Below are 19,884 nucleotides of genomic sequence, written 5' to 3' on the forward strand. Positions count from 1 at the left end.
TGACTTATTTTTAGTAACTTAACACGTTTATGTTATATTTTATTATATTATAGGCTATAATATATTATATTCCAATGTCCAGTCGGATAATGTTTTAATGTCTTTTTTTGTTCATATAGGCACTGAAAGCAGTTTATAGGGCTACTAATGGTAAAATCCATTAGATTCGTTTTTTTATAAATAACGGCGCTCATAACGTCAGCAGGTAGGAAATTACGTCAGATAAACGTGTCGCCAGAACTACAAAATAACGGCATGAAATGGCCTTGATCAAAATTAAACTGTTGTTTTTTAACATAATAAATGAATTTGTTCTTATTAATGTATTTTCTCTCAAAAGTCGGAGCATTTGTTGGTTGTATCTGAGGTCTTGTCGCTCATTTTCCTTAGCCTATTGCAGTTTGTAGACTGTCCCTGCAGCGCCGTTGCAGAGCGCTGCGCCATCTAGTGTTTGCGTGAGGGATAGCGCGCTGCAGTTCGTGCTGAGTGTGCTGTTCATTCGCCTCTTTCCTGCTATACAGCAGCTATTTCACTATTATACGTCTTCTCTTCTTAATATATTTGCTCATATTAAAAATGTAAATCATATTTGAGAATCTCCCCGGGCACTATAGAGTAACTTCTAGCAAGAAAAACTGCAATTTATTTTAGACATCATATAGGCTACTCGCCCTCCTGTTAACAATACACAAAATGTAAGACTAGCCAGTTTATATGAAAAAAAAGGTTACACATACAAAAAATATGAGTCTTTAAAATAGTTCCTTCAAATAGTTTTTTTTAAAACAAATTTAAATCTCCTCGTTCACACTTTAAAATAAATGATTACGGCTGGATCTTGATTTGTGTTGCTTAAGCTGTTACATTCAAGCAGACACTGTAGATATTTTGTAATATTGATTCTAAATGTATACCAGAAAACAGCATTATATATATATATATATATATATATATATATATATATATATATATATATATATATATATATATATATATATATATATATATATATATATATATATATATATATATATATATATATATATATATAATAACATGACATATATGTGGCCTACCATTAAAGAAGGTAGGCTACATTCCAGTGTTTTTTTCTTTTTTTCTTTTTTTTTTCTTGACATTCTGCTGACAGACTTGCTCTCTAACCCACATTCGCTCATTCCATTGAGGTTAATTTTGCCCAGGTCACCTTGACCATATCTCAGCCCTCTCTGACACTTTTTGCAGCCTGTTTCTCCTCCCTCTCTTCCTCCTTCCCACCCACAGTCTGGGAAGTAATCCTATATATATGGGTTGTTCACCCTGTACTTTCTTAAAGGCTTTCCTCAGCTCTCTGACTTTTGTCACACAAACAAAGAAAAATGCCAGAAGAAGTTCCTGCTCAGTGCAAGGTTACCAAAGATGAGCTGGACAAATGGTGAGTCATGTTTCAGTAAGGATATATGGAAACCAAATACATTAGAGTGAAATTGAATTGTGAATCTGTATCTGGTGCTTTTTGATGAGCCTGTCACATGCTTTAGCTCAGCATGAGTATGTTTGTTTGTAACATACGTTTTTATCATGCATCACTAAACCTCTGTGTGTGTATATGTAGTGGTTTGTGAATGAGACGTGTTGGATACTGAACGACAGGAGAGAAGATTGAGCACATGTGCAGGGGGGAGCAGGGTTTGGAAGTGATGATGGAGGTGGAAAATTATCCATGTTAGCCATCATGTTGCTAAGTTAAAGCATGCGTCTGCAACACTCTTAGTACATTTGATGTCAACTGAGTTTAGGAAATGCATATTACAATCGGTTCTGAATAAAGCTCATGTCATTTTCCCCGCATTGTACGCGTTCACGCACAAATGATTAACCTCCATCTGTAATTGTTAACAAAGCAAAGTGCTCCATTTCTAGGTCAAAAGGTCAGAGGTCAATGCACTCACACAATGGCACAATATTGTGAACTTTACGGTGAGTTGCACAAGTTGTTCCATTCACAATCTACTTTATGACTATCTCATAACTGTTTTTAGTCAAGAGCACTCATCATTTGCAGTGCATCTCTTCTGTTTTGGCCACTTACACATAAAATATAACATTTGTAAGAAACAGAGTATTGAATTATGTGTCAAATTCTTTAATTAACAGTATTTGAGATACAAAAAGACTACAATTAACCATCTGGTCCTGCTCAGCTTGCGGTCAAAAATGACAGAATATTTTTATTTTATTTAAATGAAATTGTTTTTTTTATTTTTTATTTTGAGGGGCTTTTGTGTTTTTTTTTACATTTCTAAATGAAATATATAATTTTCAAAACATGTTTTACTCTAAAACTGTGAGAAAATAAAAGCCATAAATGCTGTGTTCCAAATTTGAGGTTGGCATCTCAAAAAATTAGCATTCAATAAGAAATTTTGTAAAAGAAATGTATTTTGTTTGGGCGCAGTACCACACGTTTCCATTAGATGAAATTTGCTTCCCAGTCGTTTCCAATGGAGACATTTTTGGCCACGAACAGTAGCCTACAAGTGTGTGTGTGTGTTCACATAGGAAATGGCAAAAATGTTACCAAGTTTTGTACCATTCCGATTAAGAAAAAAAAATCGAAAGAAAAAAAGGTAAAAATGACCACACGGCACCGTTTGAGGGTTTTTGCAGAAGGACAGTTAAGTCAGATAGGCCTATATGCATAAACACATGCAGGACAAAATATAGGCTACACATGTCTCATATTTGTATGCAAACACTTTCAGAGCGAAATGCTGTCTCCGTTTGATGCCAAATTTAGCATGAACTTTAAGTAATGTATATCTCTGATATGGTTTTAAATAGACGCACACATGGAATGGCGAGGGAGTGCTCACAGCTCACCTTACATCTCCTGTATTGCAATGTCTGCGTTATTTATGAGGGTAGAGGGTGCTGTCACGTGCAGAACCCGGCTATGTGAAAGAATTATTCCTTAACTTTTTTTTTTATACATATAAATCTAGGGTAGTTGATGCATAACATGTCCATTAGACTTTTCAAATGACATCATGAAATGAATCTATATGGGAAATCAAAAATAGACAATTCTTGTTTTTTATCAAATATTGCATTTATTATGAATGGTTCATCCGTGCATGTCATACTTTATTTTATTCATGTGTCTTGTAATCTTTAATCAAAAGAACCTCCCTCCGTCTTGCAGCAAAATCTCTTCTCTTCTCTGATGAAGTGAGGGTGGGACAACCTGTCATGTTGGCTTTATAATCAATTCTGAATAAATGTGAAAGATGTAATTCAACATAAGTTAAGTGTTAAGTGTTAACTTTTAGTTGGCTTTCAGCATGTCACACTGCAGGACTTGTCAGTTTTCCAAAAATATTAATGCCCCATATTATTTAAAGGTTCCTAATGTTGTTTTGGAGTATCCTACACCAGGTTTGCATGCATCCAATGTCAATGTTCTCAAATGTTCTCACGCACATCACAGTTTGTCAGAGAGTCTGAAAACAGTTTGTTCAAAGATTCAGACTTTTTAAACTCCTCCTTTCCAAAAGTCTACTCTGCTCTGATTGGTCAGACGGCCCAGTCTGTTGTGATTGGTCTACAGCTAACGGCTGATTTCAGGTCCTGAGGCTTCCTCAGCTCTTGACACACAGTGATATGAACAGGAACGATGGTGTCGGTTTTTTCCTTATCAATTTCAGCGCAAGTCCTTTTGAAGTGCATGCAAAGTGGATTGGAAAGTGCTTAAAATAACGTCTTCTTGACAACACAAAACAAACTCTTCCAGTCTCAGCAACGACAGTGTTTGAGAGCGGGTCAAAGTAGATGTTGTTCACAGGCAGCCAATGAAGACCATAGGCTGTCATTATGCAAATGTCTTACATTGTTACGTAGGTTTATAACAGGAAGTGAGACTGGAATTACTGACGACTCGTTACGGCAGTTGAGAATCGATTCTTTCTTTTAGGAGGCAATAACTTTATTTGTCATGCACTTTGATATTTAAAGACATTTTACATTCACAAACACCTACACACTGCATGAAAGCTATTATTTGAAAAAGCATATTAGGGGTGCTTTAAAACGAAACAACCCATATCTTAAAAAAGCAGAACTCTGAAGACGCTTTCATGTGATGAAGTCGCGGTGCATGACGAGATTAACCACACTATATATATTTGCAGTGTTCAGGGGAAGGGAGCAGAGGGCTGTAAAGAGCTGCTGGAAGCCTTTGAGGCCTGTGTGAAGGGGGCCCCGGCGGCCTCGTGAGGGGGACGTGATCTTACATGTAAGTATTTTATCATGTTTTAGTTAAACTTTTATAGTCTTTGAAATGTATCTCTAGTACCTGATCATTTTATTCATATCACTTTGAGTATTTCATTACAATAGTATTGTGAAATGATAATGTCTTCTGTCTGGACAAATGCATTGATTTGTCCATTCTGATTTTCTTCTGCTATTTTTAACTAAGGTCCTTCCTTTCTGGGTCCTCCAGTGTCCTTGCATTCCCTCACATTGTACTGGACTGAACCATTTTAAGGACAGTGAAAGGGGTGCAAGTCCTGGAAAGCAATGGAACTGCTATTTTGATCCTGAGAAGTCTTCTCGGTGTCCCCCATGTCGTCCATGTTATTTGTAACTGTGAAAGAAAGAAGTACCCAGTTTTTGTTTTGTTCAAATTTACACTGTGAAAAAGCACAATGCATTTCATCTGATTTTGAATAAATGACTCTAATTGTTAATTTATTTTGCTATTACTCTCACACACTCAGAGGTATTGAACAGTGCTAAAATAACTGACACTAAATGTCTTTATAATAATTAACAGTATGCCGTGATTGATTTACCTTGAACTGCAGTGGTCTGCTTACTTGATAACTCATGCCAAGTTCACTGCAGTGCTGCTCATTCGGTATAAGTGCAACTGACTGTCAGCACTATCTATTGAAGAAATTCTAAAGGTGCTGACAAAACAAATTTCATATTTCTCATCACATAATAATCATGCTGTTGCCATGTTGTTTTATGGTATACTTCTAGCTAGGACTTACATAAAATTAGTAAAAGATTCCCCCCCAAAAATGAAATTTGTATAACTGGGTTGACGCACCATCGTTGTGACAGAGATGAGCACAATGGTGTATAAATTCAACAGAGCCTGTGTGACCTTGTTTAGCTCTTAACAGGTGAAGTATATTACAACTTTGATATTGCCTGATTTATTATTTTTATCTTGAATATTTTCCAGAAAATGTATACACATAAAAAGGTAAATTTCAAAACCTTTTTAAAAACCCCAAAAGTTTTCATATATATGAAAACTTTGGAGATGCTAACCTTCAGGGAATGTTCTATTTTGTAGAATGATGTGTGTAGGCCTAAATAGCTAACGTTTTTGTGCTAACATTTTGAGAAGGGATAGTTAAAGGGATAGTTCCCCCAAAAATGAACATCCTGTCATTAATTATTCACCCTCGTTATTTTCGGAGTATTGGCCTGCTCCTGCATCACCGTGGTGCTCACGTGAACAGTGTCAGAGACTCAAGTTTGAAGTTCTTGGGATTTTTTGCACAAAAAAATAATTCTCGTTGCTTCATAATATCATGATTGAACCACTGAAGTCACATGGACTATTTTAACGATGTCTTTACGACTTTTCTGGACATTGAAAGTGCGTTGCAGTCAGAAAGCTCTCGGTTTAATGTGTTCCGGAAATCAAGTTTTTTGATCGACATGAGGCTGAGGGTGAGTAATGACAGAATTTAAATTTTTGGGTGAACCAACCTTTTACAGAGCAGACAACTTTGAACTATTCTATTAACGTCACTTAAAGAATGTTTTTGAATAAGATTTGAGAGAGAACCTTGACAGAACGTGAGCCAATGTCCCGAGAACATTCCATGTTGGCGTTCTTTGGAGTTCTATATAGGCTATTTGATAATAAAAAAAATAGTTTGTTGTTAAACTAACCTTGTCACAACACTTAGGCCTACATATTGTTGCCCTTTTGTTGATTTGATTGCTTCTCCTCTTTTGTAGCCTAGGTCGCGCGCTTTGGATAAATTATGCTAAAAATAAAATAGAGAAAAGGAATAGGCCTATGTAAATCATTTAGTGCACCAACATATAAATAGCCATTTTACAATCTTAAAAATAAAGGTTCCAAGAGCGGAATTTCGCAGTGATGCCATTTTTGGTTCCCCAACGTCTGTTAAAATGTTGTTGTTTTTTTAAGAATATTTAACAAAACCAAAGAACCTTTCACTTTAAGAGAGTATTTGATACCATGACTGTACCGCTGTGGCACATTTTTTTCTGTAATGTCCAGATCTGTAGCGAGAGGTGCAGTGGGGGAGTGTGTTGAGAGGGAGGGTTGATGATGATGAGGAGGAGGAGGAGGGTGTGGGACCCGGATGCTGATGCGAGGAACCAGAACGGAGAAAATAACGCTTTACAACGCAAATACCGTCAAGACACACAAGATACCAGCGATCAGTGCGCAACGTATAGATTTGCATCAAAAACATCAAATCCCTTCCCCAAAAGTGGCCAGCGAGCGTGCGCGGGACCGGCGGAGAGGAGAAGAAGGATGAGGATGAGGATGCTGCGGTCTGAGCTCAACATCAGCAGCACAGATGAAACAGATCGGGTAGATCCGCTACAGTGATGCGAGAGCAAGCAGCGCAACCTGGATCTCCTTACTGTGACATACACGATCGGACTTGAGTTTTGGGCTATGTTGCTAAATATGAATCGGGATTATATTTACCTGTTTGTCTAACATTAAATGGTAAGATTCTGGCTCCTTTACCTGTGATTCAGGCCTAGCATAAGTGTACTGAAGGCTTGTGTCCACTTATATTGTAGCTATATTGACAGTATACACTAGTAAGGAGGACTTTCTAAATGGTGTTTGTTATGAGGCGATGGCCAGCTGGTAGATACATCTAGAAACACTGGTCATAAGTCTAGTAACAGCAGCTTATCAATACTGCACCTGGCTCTCTGTCATGGCATGCGCTGTGAATTAAAAGTCTGAGAAGGGTGACTTTGATTGGCAAAGCTATGAATTAGCCTGCTTTTATGGACCTAGCTCTATCTTTACATTGCCATCTGTAACCTTCCACTCTGTTACATACATGACTCACAGTACAAGTCTGAAAGATTACAGAATAATTAACAGGCCCGTGTGACTGTTGCCGGGACAGATTTTAGGGAATCCCAAGCTCAGCATGGATATATTTCCGGGTTGTTGCAGACCCCTGCAAGACTATTGTAGAAAAACTCAGCTCAGAAACAGTACGCTGTGATAATATTGCATGCAGTAGCAAGTTTAACAGGAGCCAGGCCGCCACTATGTCTAAGGAACTGTCAGTGACCCAGACAGCTCAGTATGTGGGGCCGTTTCGACTCGAAAAGACTCTCGGGAAGGGCCAGACAGGTAAGGAGACGTCGTTTTCGTCTGTAATGTCTATTGTTTTCAAAGCAGTCATCGCTGATGAATTGTCTGGTGAATGTCAATAGGTCTGGTGAAGCTTGGGATTCACTGCATCACTAGTCAAAAAGTAGCCATCAAAATAGTCAACCGAGAAAAGCTCTCAGAATCCGTGTTGATGAAGGTAAGGAAACAGTAATATTGTACTTTTTATTGCTGTAGTTTTTGTCGTGTCTCACGTCACTAATAATAATTCATTTCAATTTAAATTCATATTCAGTTTAAATGATAATATTCTACCTGTTAAAAGTATTGTTTTACCATGATGCAGTGATCAGATACTACGGTATACTGCATGATTATCACATTCCAGTGTTATTTTAGTATCATTGAGATACTATTATAGTTTTATTATTAATTATAATTAGTCTTTCATTTTTACATTTGGCGAATTTAATTAAATTTTTAGGTCAAGTTTTAGTAATTTGGTTGTTTTTGCCATTTTATTAGCTGTTTTAAAATATGTTTAAAAGTTTAGTTGTTTCAGTTAATGTTAATTTTATTTCAAGTTATGTTTCAAGTCAAAACGGTTTTTTTTATGGTTTTAGTTTTGGTTAATTATAATTATGTATGTACGTCATGTACTATGGTATTAACATGCCTTTCCAAAGGCAAAAAAACATAGTATTAGCATGGTACATGTATCAAAACACAGGAACACCCTAGTGCTTTTTGGTATGTTCTTGCTGATGAAAAGCTACTTTATTGTGCTTCAGAATTTGCTATTTATAAAGAAGTTTTTTTTCATTCAACCAGGTGGAGAGAGAAATTGCTATATTAAAACTGATCGAACATCCACACGTGTTGAAACTCCATGATGTATATGAGAATAACAAATACCTGTGAGTTACAACCCTTTCACATGAGTTCCTATAGGCTTCACTCAGAACACATTGTTCTTTCTGCTTGTCATTTGTCCCTTCTTAAAACATTTCCTCCACATTCATGCAGGTATTTGGTATTGGAGCATGTTTCTGGTGGAGAGCTGTTTGACTATTTGGTGAAGAAGGGCAGACTGACGCCTAAAGAGGCGCGAAAGTTCTTCAGACAAATCATATCTGCTTTGGACTTCTGTCATAGTCACTCCATATGGTAAGACAAAAATGCGCATACTCACACATACAGAAATTATATTAATAACAACAACAACAGTGCCCTGGGGTGAAGCCATTTACTTTTTTTTTCTCCTAATATTTTGTTAGCTCATAAAAATCATGAACATATTTTTCCGTTTTGTTGAAGGTATGTGCAAAATGGTCCCACATTGACTGCATCACAAATGAGATTTGTTTGTTTACTCGCATTGTATTTTCAAAATCATACTGTATTAAAAGCAAAAATAATACATGAAAATACACCATTTACTGGTGGTTATTTTGAATAGGTTTTCAATTGTATTTGAATATGGTGACAAAAGTATTTGCATATGGCCTTATGCCCCAAGCTGTTTTGAACCAAAACTTTCTTTTTCATTTCATTTGTCATAAATTATGCTGCTCTTTCAATATTTAATAAAATAAATATAATAAAAAACTTAAATGAAAGTGCCCCTATTATGCTTTTTCGAATTTACCTTTTATGCAGTGTAGCTGTTTGTGAATGTAAAAGGTCTGCAACGTTTTAAAAATCAAAGTGCATGACAAATAAAGTTATTGTCTCCGAAAAGAAAAAGAATCGATTCTCAACTGCCGGAGCGAGTCGTCAGTACTTCCAGTCTCACTTCCTGTTACAAACCTACGTAACAATGTAACAAATTTGCATAATGCCAGCCTATGGTCTTCACTGGCTGCCTGTGAACAACTTCTATTTTGACCCTCAAACACTGTCGTCACTGAGACTGGAAGAGTTTGGATCATGTTGCCGACATGTCGAGAAGTTCCGGTTTTCAGCGCGGGGAATTCGCTTTGCATGGAAGAGGACTCGCGCTATAATCGATGTGGAAAAAACGATAACATCATTACTATTCGTAACACTGTGTATCAAGCGCTGAGAAAGCCTCCAGAGCTGAAATTCAGACGTTTCGTTTCTGACACGCACTGTAAGCTGTCGACCAATCAATACAGACTGGGCCGTCTAACCAATCAGAGCAAAGTATCTCTCGGAAAGGAGGGGTTTAGAGAGACTGAATCTTCGAACGAACCGCTTTCAGACTCTTTGAGAAATGAGGTGATGTGCAATATATAAAATGAGACAAAGTGTTTTCTGACATTGTATGCATGTAAACCTATTGTAGGAGACTCCAAAACAACACTAGGAGCCTTTAAAATAGCATAATTGGGGCACTATAAAGTGAAACATTAAAATATAAAGAAATAAAAATTAAATCTAATTCAAATAATGGTATTGTATATATCGACGATGGTTTGTTTTCAACATGAGCATTAAGTGAGGAGTTTTTAGTCACTCATTTCCATATGTGGTGGTTGTAGCTCTATTCTCGAAGTTGAGCAGATACTGGTGTATGCCTCTGTAAAGACAAGGATGAGTGAAGTATTAATGTTTGGGAATATTTTGTACCCTGAGCTGTATTTATTTCAAAGTATTTTTTCTGTGGAGAGTTGTTGGTGTGTGACGTGTTCAGAGCTGCTTGTCCTCTGTGCTCTTGTAGTCATAGAGACCTAAAGCCAGAAAACCTTCTGCTGGATGAGAGGAACAATATCAGGATTGCAGACTTTGGCATGGCCTCACTACAGGTGGGAGACAGTCTGCTAGAGACAAGCTGTGGGTGAGTATTTTGTATGTGCAAGTGGTTTGTAATACTGTTGCTTGCTTTATTGCACATTGCAATAGTATATGGTTTATGACATGGATATTTATGTGAAAATTGTATGGAGTTTTCCAGCTTTGTTAAAGTACACAATCAAAATAATTGTTTGCAAATGCCACTTGATTTAATGTTTTGTTATCTAATGCAATGAGATTCATACATTTAAAATATTAAAAGTTCAGTAAAACCACCCTCTAAAACTCACTTGTACATCAAAAGAGACTATAAAAAGACAAAATATGACCATGTTGATCCACATCGAAAGATTGCAGCAGTACATCCTCGAACACATTGTGGTAGCGGTCTTTAAAGTACACGAAAAACATTATAATGATTGCCAAAGAACCACTGAATGCACCTTTAAATATCCAAGTGTTGATAGGGTTACTGTAAAAACACGTATTTGTTCAATAGGCTAATATAAAGTAATATTATATAGCCCAATCTAGCAACTAGAGAAGTAGGTTAGATTTCTTCAGGACACACTTTGAAGTTGGCTTTACAAAGGCTTGTTTAAAAGTTGTAAATATTTAGTAAAGTTTGATGCTTAAATAGATACTGTAAGAAAAACAGCCAGTTAGCTAGCTAGGCATTGATCGCATGATTTATAATATGTAAACTAAAGCATTAACATAGCATGCTACTAGTTATTATTAAAATGTTTAAGCACATTTGGCTAATGTAATTTAGCATGTTGCTGGCATCTTTAACGTGTTTCTAGAAGTTGTTAGCTTTTTTCTAGTATGTTTTAGCTGGTTTTTAGAATTTGCTAAAATAATGTGTTCAGGCTTTAACGTGTAGCTAGCATTTTTGTTGCATTTTGCTAGCATGATTTAGCATTTTGCTAACAGGTTTTAACACATAACATGTTTTAACATGTTGCTAGAATGCTTTAGCTCATAGCAAGCATGATGCTACTATATTTTAGCATATTGCTAGCATTATTAGCACGTTGCTAACATTTTTAACACCTTGCTTGCGTGTTTCTAGCATGTTTAATCACGCTTAGTCAGAACAGCCTGAAAGTCTGTGCAGAGTTTGGCGGTCGTAGCTTGAAAGGCAGGGTTGCCAGATCTGCGTAACAAAACTAGCTCAATGGCCAATCAAAAATAGCCCAAAAGTTGTCTAATGACTATATCCCAAATCAAAACTCAAAATGTTGCACTTGTTATACTTAGTGATCATAAACACAGCTCAAAAAGTCTCCCTACCAGAGGCCCTCCTTAACAGGACGGGGTTACAGCTGACCTTATTGCATATAAGTTTGTAGGAGTTTCCCTTTCAGACACAAAATTTATGAGAGAAGAGTATGTAATGAACCATGCAAGGTGATTTACTACGACTTGTGCTTGTCAGTTTTCTGGTATTTGCACCATTATTTACCGCCCAAAAACCACCGGATGCTAATTTGCACTGCTCTCGGTAGATTGCGTTGGTCATTACAGAAATAATTCGACTGCGTCTGTATTCTTCAATTTGCACATCGTCAGTAGATCAGATGCAGAACTTTCCACTCCTATTTTTGGAATTGCGCTCTCACGCTAATTTTCCCTGTTTATTAAATCTGGTCCTTGGACTCAGAAGAAGAAGCAGTATTTTATCAAGTCACCATTCCTATTCCTTACTCCTTAACTATATTTAAATTCCATTTAAATAAATGCTGCAGAGTTGTTGTTTTTTTTGTAAATGAAAATATTTTTTAAAATCTATACCTTGTTCTCACACCCTTCCATGCTCTGTTTTCCCAAACTATTTGCAGATCTCCTCATTATGCATGTCCAGAAGTTATCAGGGTAGGTCCATAGATCCAAAAAGTAACAGATGTTTTAAAGCATCATTCTGTCTGATGGTTTACCATTGACCTTACTACCCTCTCTGGCTTCCACTGTAGGGTGAGAAATATGATGGTCGACGGGCTGATGTATGGAGCTGTGGAGTCATTCTCTTCGCTCTGCTAGTGGTGAGGAGGAAATCACTTCGGTTTTAAGGAGAGCTTCTCAGAGGGCATTTTCCTCACTTATCACCTATTACTCATTTTTAGCTCAAAGGTTGTTAAGCAAATAAATGCAACACTCCTTGCATGTCACTACCATCTGTGTTTATGTATGTGTGTGTTCCTGCCTGCCGTCCACAGGGCGCTCTGCCCTTCGACCACGATAACCTGCGGCAGCTGCTGGAGAAGGTGAAGAGTGGAGTGTTCCACATGCCCCATTTCATCCCTCCCGACTGCCAGGCTCTGCTGCGGGGCATGATCGAGGTCGACCCTGAAAAAAGATTCACGGTGAGGGCGTACTGTGGACTCTGAATAAGCACACTTGTTGTTACACTTGGATGTTTACTTCAATGTAGTGTTGTAGTACACTCAAAAAAATGTTTCAACACAATTTTGGGTAAAATATGGACAAACCCAAAGGTTGGGTTAAAAATGTAATTTAAAAATTTAACCCAACGGCTGGGTTTGTCCATATTTGACCCAAAATTGGGATGAAACAACCCAGCATTTTTTAGACTGTACTCAAGACTCAAGAAGGTCTTGGTCTTGTCAAGTCAAGTCATCTTCATTTATATAGCGCTTTTAACAATGTAGATTGTTTCAAACCGGCTTTACAGAGATAAACGTATAATTTAAGGTAACAGAGACTGTTTTGGCTTTATAGTGGTTCTTGAATAAAGATATTTTCCAGCTAATGTTAGTTATGATTGATTCACTTCCGTCGCAACAATCATTAATTTTTAAATTAGAGGCCGCTAAGATGACACCGTTCTCTCTACACAGACTTTAAACGCGAACCTGTGAGAAACGCTGATGGCGCTCACGTGCGCATTAAGAATTAATTCTATAGTTATGCGCATTTGAATATATGTGCGCAGGTTTGTAATTCCCCACAAACCAAGCCTTAACAAACTACTTGTCTGGCCTTAAAACATTTTAGACAGAATTTTATCACTTCGGGGTAGATACGTGAAACCGAAATTATCCCGACAGCGCTTTATCTGTAGAGTGGTAAAGGGATCCTCCATAGGGAGAGGCTAGTTGGCACTTCAGCACTGCGTTGTCCAGGCGAAGGTCCTTCGTCAGATCTGGATACGGCCTGGATCCGGCAGGCTGCGGGAAACCCCCGGGATAAACAAAGACACTAAAATTAGCGTAGATGCCATTCTTCTTATGATGTAACGAGTACATCAGGATTTATGGGAAGTGTTCCCAGTTCAGGCTGACCTAATCTATGCAGCCTAACATTGAATTATAGAAGTCTATAATGTATTATGTGAATGCTAGGTCAAAGAGATGTGTCTGTAATTGTAATGTACTCAAGAGTCTTGTCTCTGTCTCAGACTAATGCCTGGTACACATTGTACGATTTTGGGCAGTCCCAGATGAAAGATGACTAATGGTGGCGATTTCTGTGGTCGTTGCTCCTTTATTCGTACAGTGAGAGAGGTTCAAAGACGGTCGTTGTCACTGTCTTGCGGCCAAAGATAGCCTGGGATAATTTTCTGAAAATGTCAGAAATGTATCATGATCATCTCACAGTGTGTTTGCTGCTACGACCGACATCTAGCGTTGAACTGTGATCCATACGGGTCAGGCCTATGGTCATTAGGCTGGGATTAACTACTAAATTTAATCTTCATAGAGTGAACTTTATAATTTGGACGTGTTTCGTCTTGCCAATTTACACATTCAAACTATTTTAAACGCAGAAGAAGAGGCTAAAATCGGGAATCGCGCGTTATCTGTGTGCACAGCCACACACACACGCAGAGGGAGAGAGAGCGGTCAAACACCGAATTGATTCCTCTTTCGTGTTTTCTTGCCCTTGAACGGACACATTAACACAAAATTATGTCTAAATGCCCGTCTCGGCAAGTATTCTCTCATTTATATCATAAGTGGGTGAACAGATATACAGTGAACAGTTACTGGATGTTTGTCAGTTTTTTCGTTCTATGCAGTCGTTCTTAAAGTGACAGCACACACCTAATATTCCTACTGTTGTCTGTGTCATTAATATTAATAAAACAACAAAATACAACTTTAACAATTTTTTTAACTATATTTAATTTCTACTGTGAACAAATAGTGTTATTTTAAATTTAGGCTTAATTATTCATTTCTGTACCTGAATACTACTGTTAGACTTTGTAACTTTGTTATTTAGTATTCATCTCATGCTTGTAATTTGTGTATTTCTTCTTATTTTGTTTTATAATTATTACTGACTATTCACTTGTTTTAAATCATGTCTGAACTTTTAGGCTAGTAGTTTTTGATGTAGTAGCTATCGAAGAATTTCAAGTGAGCTTTAAGTAATAAATGAAAAGCAAAGTTACCCCCCCCCCCCCCATATATATATATATATATATATAAATAATTTTTGCTGATACGAAAAATGATCCAATCTGTGGCTCAAAAACCATAAATGATCCGAACCGTGAATTTTGTGATCCGTTCCACCACTACTACTGACTAGCCAATAAAAGTGCACCATAAAATGGCGTATTATTGATCAACGCGACATGGCACTCTACTTACCTCAAGCTCCATTTGCTTTTCCCTAGCCATGACTGTGTCTATAATCTCGTCTTTCACTTCCTCCTTTTTTTCAGCGCACATAAAAACCACAATTGCAAAGTGCGATTCATCGTGCTCTATTTGTTTACCACTGGCACATGCTGATGACGTTTCATTCTTCTATACTAACTTGCGCCGTAGCCTACGATTAAGCCTATTTAATAGGTGTCATCATTGTACCAAATTTATTAGATCCATGTTGTACAATGTGATTTTAGAGGATTGCCGAAATCGCACAGTCTGTAGCCAGCATCAGAGGACTGGGGATTTTATATCAAGAGTGATCAAGACAACAACTGCGGGGAGGATATTACTAAATTGCTGGTGCATTGCCTGATTTATTTGTAAACATCATTAATGTGATTGGATGTAAAACTTCCTTCTTCAAATGCAATCAATAACTTATTTCCAATTTGATTGATTTGTGTTCCTGTTGTGCCAGGTCAGAAATGAATAGGGGATTGTGTCAAAATGTCAACAAAATTAATACAAATGCCAACAAAATTCAAGATATGATTGTGAAAAAGTACTCGTATGAGATCTTGCTTTTTATATATAACATTTAATAATATTAAGCAATATCGCAAGAGAGCTGTTTTCACAAATATGAGCAAGATTGCAAATGTTATATTTATTTGATACAAATGTTCAATTCAACTATTTAAATTATGCAGTTTTAATTGTACCAATTTAGACACCTCTGCAGTGCAAAGATGAGCTTTGTTGTTTTGGTCTTGACTTGGTCTCGGTTTAAGTGGTCTTCACTACAACACTACTCGAGTTATAGCGCCATCTGCCTGTCAGCAGATTACACTATTTACACCATCTGTTGTCCTTCCCCTGCAGCTAGAGGCCATCCAGACACATGCCTGGTATCAGTAAGTATTGATTATTTATATTCCTACTATCACTGTAGTTAAGATGTAGTGAAAGCATATTATTTGTGTGTTTATGGCTGTATTTTTTTTAATAGATCTCTATTTCTACTAAAAATGATTTCAGCTTGTGTCTTTCACAAGTGGCAAAATTGCAGATGATTTGTGCAGGCAGCTCACGTCGGTCTGTGTGTTTGTTTGTTTGTGTGTGTGTGATCAAGAGCTGGACGCAATGAGCCGTGTCCGGAGCAGCCGGCCCCGAGGCGTGTGTGTATGGGCCGGATCATGTCTCTGACAGAGCTGGACCCGGATGTGCTGGACAGCATGTATTCTCTGGGCTGTTTCAGGGACCGGGTTAAACTGGCCCAGGACCTGCAGTGTGAAGAGTGAGTGCAAGTACCATGCACATTATCGCCAGAAAACGACTTAATGTTTAACATTTTTATTATTTATCTCGCTCCTTTCCTCAGAGATAACCAAGAGAAGATGATCTATTATCTCCTGTTAGACCGTAAAGAGCGCTATCCCAGCTATGAGGATGAGGATCTTCCTCCAAGAAATGAAATTGGTTTGTGTCTTTTCCCCTGGATTGTTCATTTACACAGTTAAACGATGGGTTAAATAAAGTGCAGTTTGTAGATTCCTATGTTTTTGACAGTTTGACTAATGGTCAGCATCAAGTTACAGGTACTCATGTGAAACCATGTGGCCATTTACATTTATACATTTGGCAGATGCTTTTATCCAAAGCAAATTACTGTATTTTCCGGAATACATCTGAAATCTGCTGCGACTCATTTTCCGAAGCGACTTAAAGTGCCCCTATTATGCTACTTTAAATGTTCCTAATTTTGTTTTGGAGGTCTCCTACAGGGGGTTTACATGCATCAAAGGTAAAAAAAAACCTGTACATTTTCTAATAATATACATTGCACCACATCCACCTTCACAGCGCTGAAAACAGCGTCTTCTCGACATGTAGACAACACAAACCAAACTTTCCAGTCTCAGCTACAACTACAGTGTTTGAGGGTCAAAGTAGACGTTGTTCACGGACAGCAAATAAAGACCATAGGCTGGAATGTTTTACTTTGTCACGTAGGCTTGACTTGTAACAGGAAGTGAGAGTGGAATTATCAGTTCAGAATCTATTCTTTCCTTTAAGAGACAGAGGGCCCTAAGCGCGTGGTCTAAAGCGCACAGTGCAAGTGCAGTTAGTGAGTGTCCGAATCCACTTTTGCTAGTTTAACGACGGGAAAATGGTCGGCGCGCGGCACATGGTCTAAAAGGGTTGTCTATATTCTCTTAATGAGTAATGGGTGTGTTTTGGGCGTAACGTGCAAAAAAAACAATCAGAGTCTGATCACCCATTTCCTTTAAAAGCCAGTTGCGCTCGCGCCATGTCGGATTTACCATTTACATGACGGAATTTGCAAATGGAAAAACTGAACATGAAAACATATCTGCTCGTGCGCAAGGTTAAAGCGTGTAAGCAGACCATCTACGGGACAAGCCGGATTCCACCATATATTTATGTACACAATATTAATCTTTTACATTGTAATCCTTTTATTTTTAATATTTGGCTGGTTTGTGTGCTGCTGTGCGTCCCTGTGTGTGTAAGAAGGAGAGTGTGTGTGTTGTGGACCCGCCTATGGGCTCACATTACTAATGCGCTCTTTAAATTAAAAAAATAAATATTACGCCATTGACTTAAGACCAGGTTTCAGTTGGTCAATGACGCAGTCTATTTCTGTTGCGTCAAAATAGCAACGCGCCAACAATGCGCCTGAACACACATCGGTTTGAGACCAGCAGCCCATGGGCGCAAATGGACTTGCTATTTAAACAACGTGGCGCAGTATGTGAAAATGATAACTGCGTCAGACTGAAACTAGCAAAAAACACTTGTATGATAGACATTTTACATTCACGAACGCCTACATTACACACTAATGTGCAATTAATATTGAAAAAATATTAGATATATAATATTAGAGAAAGCTAATATTCCAACAAGCATAACAGGGGCACTTTATATAATGCAATTAACATCAAGAATGCGAAGTGCACACGACTTAACTTGACATCGCAGCCTATACATCATCAAAGTAAAATGCAGTCAGCCAAACATAAAAAGTTAAAGAGCTCAATTTATCTTTTTTTAATGTGTAAATGTTTCATTCTTGTTCTGTGTACTGTTGCATTTGAAGGATTTTTTGTGGAGTGAGCGGGACAAAAAACGTTTACAGTGTTTGTAATGTTTGTAAACGTTTCATTTCATTTACAAGTATTTTACAATATTTCTGAATGTAATGATAAAATGTGACTTATGTTTGTTTTTTTTGCTTTCAACAATGCAATTGGATCCGGTGCGCCTTTTCCGGAAATTACAGTGCATTGCATTCATGGTATACATTTTATCAGTTTTCCTGGTAATCGAACCCACAGCCTTGGCGTTGCTAGCGCCATACTCTGCTGTTTGAGCTCCAGGCAAACTGCGGACGTTTTGTCTTTCTATATAGACCCTCCACGGAAGCGTGTAGACTCACCCATGCTAACCCGTCACGGCCGCTGCCGGCCCGAACGGAAGAGTCTGGAGGTGCTGAGTGTGACGGAGCAGGGCTCTCCAACACCCCCACGCAGAGCGCTGGACACCTCCACACACAGCCAAAGGTACACACACACGCATATACACGCTTTCATGCACATATGGAACTTTGTAAATATTGATTTAGCTCTGTTGACTCTTGACCACAGATCTCGATCTGTTAGTGGAGCATCAACTGGCCTTTCTTCTAGTCCTCTGAGTAGTCCCAGGGTAAGTGCCTGTTTGCCAACCTTTTTCTATTAAAGGGATTGTTCACCAAACATGACAATTCTATCATAATTTAGTCACCCTTATATTGTTATTATGAATACAAACAGAGTTACTCAGCAGCAGTGTTGACAAAAATAGAAGTTTCCCGATACATATTGATACTGAAATATTTACAATGGTTTTGACACTCATTTTCTGGATATAGTTTGTTGCGCTGTGTGTTTAAGAGCAAAGCACAGCACTGTATTCTTACATGCTAGCAGGTTATGATACAGTGTTTGTTAAGTGCCTCAGACTCGATTCACAATAAATACAGCAAACTCTACATGCATTTGGGAATGCAACACGTGCCGGTTAGGCATTTTCTCATTTGCATAATCTCCAACATTTTTGTGGACTGCAGCTTTTCACTAGATTTGTAATGAGATGCGTTTGTAAACCTGTTGTCACAAAAATGTAAAAGGCTTCCCTAAAGTATATTTGCCAAAATAAAAGCCTGAGTGTTCAACACTTGCAAGTGAAGATATCAAGACATAAGTATTGTAATTTTACTGCTGCAGTGTACAGTAAAATAATTAAGGTACTTTTTATGAAATCTTATTTTTTTATTTTATAGTGCAGTTGTATTACAATAGTAATATGTTTAATAATAATAATATATTATTGTTTTTATCATATAATCCCAATCAGAGCTATCAGGCCTGAGTAATCTCAAACAGCCAGTTTCAGTTGATAAGAAAATACTTTCTTTGTGGTCAAAAATAAATTAAATTTGTGTTCTAATTTCATGCCCTTAATGTTGTGGCATTTTTTTTTAAAAATGGTATTGAATATTGATATTTTCAAGGTATTATATCGAAGTTAGAAATTGTTTGAAATAATTACAAAAAATAGACTAAGTAGTCTATATGACTTGTGTATTAGATCTCAAGTCTTCTAAAGTCCTACAATAGCCTCGTGTGAGCAACAGACTATCATTTTGTAACGCTTTACAATAAGGTTTTGTTTAACATTAGTTAACTACATTAGTTAACATGAACTAACATGAAAAACACTTCTAAAGCATATATTAATCTTAGTTAATGTTAATTTCAACATTTACTAATGCATTACAATCAAAATAGCTCTCTATTAATATTATTTAATGGATCTGAGCTAACATTAACAGTGAACAGTTGTATTTTTATTAACTAATGTTAACAAAGACTAATGTTAAAAAAACTGTTGCTCTTTGTTAGTCAATGCATTAAACAACTAATGGGACTTTATTTTATTGTTTAGATTTATACATTCACTTTTTTAAATTTAAAATTTTTGGATGAACCTTGAGTTAGTATTTTG

At 37.3% G+C, this 19,884-nt stretch overlaps 1 protein-coding gene across 5 annotated transcripts in view; it reads left to right on the forward strand.

Annotated features, from left to right (window-relative positions):
• Positions 1–1,214: 1,214 nt before the first annotated feature.
• Positions 1,215–19,884, forward strand: part of brsk1a (BR serine/threonine kinase 1a) — a 28,434-nt gene continuing 9,764 nt past the window's right edge. For 3 of the 5 annotated variants that reach the window (XM_079594615.1, XM_079594617.1, XM_079594618.1), the window contains exons 1-15: positions 1,215–1,435; positions 4,191–4,294; positions 4,481–7,450; positions 7,534–7,628; positions 8,261–8,346; positions 8,456–8,596; positions 10,113–10,229; positions 12,031–12,064; positions 12,163–12,231; positions 12,406–12,552; positions 15,694–15,725; positions 15,944–16,108; positions 16,193–16,290; positions 18,248–18,398; positions 18,483–18,543. In XM_079594615.1, the coding sequence (XP_079450741.1) occupies positions 7,366–7,450; positions 7,534–7,628; positions 8,261–8,346; positions 8,456–8,596; positions 10,113–10,229; positions 12,031–12,064; positions 12,163–12,231; positions 12,406–12,552; positions 15,694–15,725; positions 15,944–16,108; positions 16,193–16,290; positions 18,248–18,398; positions 18,483–18,543 (1,281 nt within the window). In that variant the 5' untranslated portion in view covers positions 1,215–1,435; positions 4,191–4,294; positions 4,481–7,365. Of the gene's footprint in view, positions 1,436–4,190; positions 4,295–4,480; positions 7,451–7,533; positions 7,629–8,260; positions 8,347–8,455; positions 8,597–10,112; positions 10,230–12,030; positions 12,065–12,162; positions 12,232–12,405; positions 12,553–15,693; positions 15,726–15,943; positions 16,109–16,192; positions 16,291–18,247; positions 18,544–19,884 lie in introns of all 5 variants that reach the window. The other 2 variants (XM_079594614.1, XM_079594616.1) reach the window with 2 other exon arrangements.

This window comes from Phoxinus phoxinus, assembly GCF_949152265.1.
Source record: "Phoxinus phoxinus genome assembly, chromosome: 21".
In the NCBI taxonomy this organism is placed as follows: Eukaryota; Metazoa; Chordata; class Actinopteri; order Cypriniformes; family Leuciscidae; genus Phoxinus; species Phoxinus phoxinus.